General features: G+C 38.7%; 1 protein-coding gene across 1 annotated transcript; it reads left to right on the top strand.

Annotated features, from left to right (window-relative positions):
- Window positions 1-497: 497 nt before the first annotated feature.
- Window positions 498-2,202, top strand: LOC110612366 (putative ETHYLENE INSENSITIVE 3-like 4 protein). Its single transcript, XM_021753138.2, has one exon. The coding sequence runs from the start codon at window positions 599-601 to the stop codon at window positions 1,946-1,948; it is 1,350 nt and encodes a 449-aa protein (XP_021608830.1). The 5' UTR covers window positions 498-598; the 3' UTR covers window positions 1,949-2,202.
- Window positions 2,203-2,629: the final 427 nt, after the last annotated feature.

Raw genomic sequence — 2,629 nt, 5'->3', positions numbered from 1 at the left:
TTAGTCGGTCGAATACCAAAAATATCCTATTGCTATTCCTACACAAGGGAAGGGACTTGTGAAGGGGTGTCCTTTGGGGCAATGGTAGGACCGCCCTCTGCAATTACGGCCATGTTATGTCATAGCTCATAAATAACTCGCAAATATTTCAGAGCCTTTGCTGAGCATGAGCGAATTATAGTAAATTGAAGTTTGAGGTCACCAGATCAGCACCGATTTTCAACTTGCAAAGTACAAGCATTTCATGGATATCTACATGTGTCCATCATGCATGCAACAACGTTGACGCATGTAAGCTTGCTAGTGCCTTATCTGTAGCCTCGAGTTGCATCATCCTCCACAACAGAACTCGCCTCCGCAAGACTTGGAAAAATAAAACAATATTTCTTCCTTAAATAAAATCCAAATTAGAGCTTGTTCCTTGGAACTCAAATTTTGTATTCAACCCTCTTGCATATCAATTTCTTCACCGCCATTGCTCTCCACTATTTATAACATTCGGCATAGATTGGCATATGCAATGTCCATTTGATATAGAGAAAAGGTATTGCTCTGTTTCTTTACAAAAATTTGCAGTGTTAGTTGTTTTGAGGCAACGATGGTGAAATTTCATGGAGAGGAGGATGTGGATCTTCCAATCTCTTTTCAAGAAGGAGGAAGCGAGGATGAAGATGAAATAAGCTACGATGATCTCAAAAAGCGGATGTGGAAGGATAGCATGCGCATGCAGAAGCTTAAAGAGAAGCGTAAAACTGATGAGCCTCATGAGTCATTAGCAAAGCAAGAGGCATCTCGTCGGAAAAAGATGTCAAGAGCCCAAGATTCCATCCTGAAGTACATGGTGAAGATCATGGAAGTTTGCAACGCACAAGGTTTCGTTTACGGGATCGTTTCAGAGAAGGGTAAGCCGGTAACAGGATCGTCTAACAGTCTCCGTCAATGGTGGAAAGAAGATGTCCAATTCGATCAAAATGCTCCTCTAGCCATTAATGAGTTTTTTCCACTTTTAGAGAAACAAGAGGTGGATCCAGTTTCATGCATGCATCTACTTCATGATATGCAAGATACTACTCTAGGGTCTCTTCTTTCTGCTCTTATGCAACGCTGTATTCCACCACAGAGGAGGTTTCCACTGGAGAGAGGCTTAGCTCCTCCTTGGTGGCCAACAGGTGGCGAAGCTTGGTGGGGTGAGCAAGGAGCATCACAAGAACATGGTGCTCCTCCTTATAAGAAACCTCATGATCTTAAAAAGGCTTGGAAGGTGAGTGTTTTGGCTGCAGTAATCAAGCATATGTCACCTAATTTCGATAGTATGAGGCGGCTCGTTACGCAATCAAAGTGCTTACAAGCTAAGATGACAGCAAAAGAAAGTTCAACTTGGTCTAAGGTGGTTAATCAAGAAGAAACTCTGTCGAAACTCACGCAGAAATGCCTCAGAATAGATGCCGGAGAAGAGGATCACCATGAGAGTGTCACTCACGATTTTGGAAGTTATGATTTACAAGTGAATGAGAAAAGGAAGTGCACATTTGAGCGAGAGGCTTCAGTGGATAAAGTATATGCTTGCCAAAACTTGGAGTGTCCACAGAGTGAAGAAGGATTAGGCTTTTTGGACAAGAACTCGAGGACTGATCACCAGGTGACTTGTGCTTATCGCCTCAAAGAAATTGACAGCAGCAGCCAAGAAAATAGTGATGGGAACTTTTCAGATTCATCTACTAGTCTCCTCCCTTTCTATGATCAACCTCTGATCAGTCCCGGATCGATTACTGCTGCTATGGATAACAACAGGGATCTATTAAATGTGATTGATTGGGCAAATACAGATATTGATCCCAAAGGTGACCAGTCTATGGCAGAAATTGGAGAAGAATCAGCTGGCTTCAAAATGGTGGAAGATTATCTGAATTTCGGGGGAATTGGAATCGAAGATTATCCAAATTACTGAGATACTGGAACTGAACAGAGACAGACAGAAAACATGGGCATGAATAAAAAAACTGTACCAAATAATCCAGATGATGATCAAGGAATAATAACTTCAATATGGGATTTGGGATTTGAGTGAAGCGGATCTGGTCAAACACAGAAAGCAATTTAGATGCTTTTCTGATATATATGCTGTAACTTGTATTGCTCTAATTATCCGTAAACATGGGACAAATCCCATCTAGGTCATGAATTTCTTTATACAATTATATTTCCTCCTACTACTATATTTTGATATATATGCTGTAGCTTGTTTTGCTCTAATTTTTTATTTTAATTTATATATATATATATATAAATAAAATTCACAATTATTACCATGGGTATAAAAACCTATAACGAACGTTCAATAAAACTAGTTTATATAAAGATGTGAATGAGAGGCGGATTTAATAAAATATTCTTATATCTTTAAATATTTATAAAAATTAAATAATAATATAAATTTAAATTTATTTTATATATATTCATTGGAATAATATAAAATTAAAATTTTAAAATTATTTTTCATATATTCAATATGATTACCGCTGGCTTCTTACACTTTGGGGTGAGACAGGACCTTGAAAAAGAATACCGACTCAAAGTCCATTAAGTCATTCTCGAGCAGACCGGCCCAACATCGCAAGCCCTAGTCCGA

This window comes from Manihot esculenta, chromosome 13 (assembly GCF_001659605.2).
Source record: "Manihot esculenta cultivar AM560-2 chromosome 13, M.esculenta_v8, whole genome shotgun sequence".
Taxonomy (NCBI): domain Eukaryota; kingdom Viridiplantae; phylum Streptophyta; class Magnoliopsida; order Malpighiales; family Euphorbiaceae; genus Manihot; species Manihot esculenta.
The sequence above is the reverse complement of the archived record's forward strand: the minus strand, read 5'-3'. Positions and strand labels throughout refer to the sequence as shown.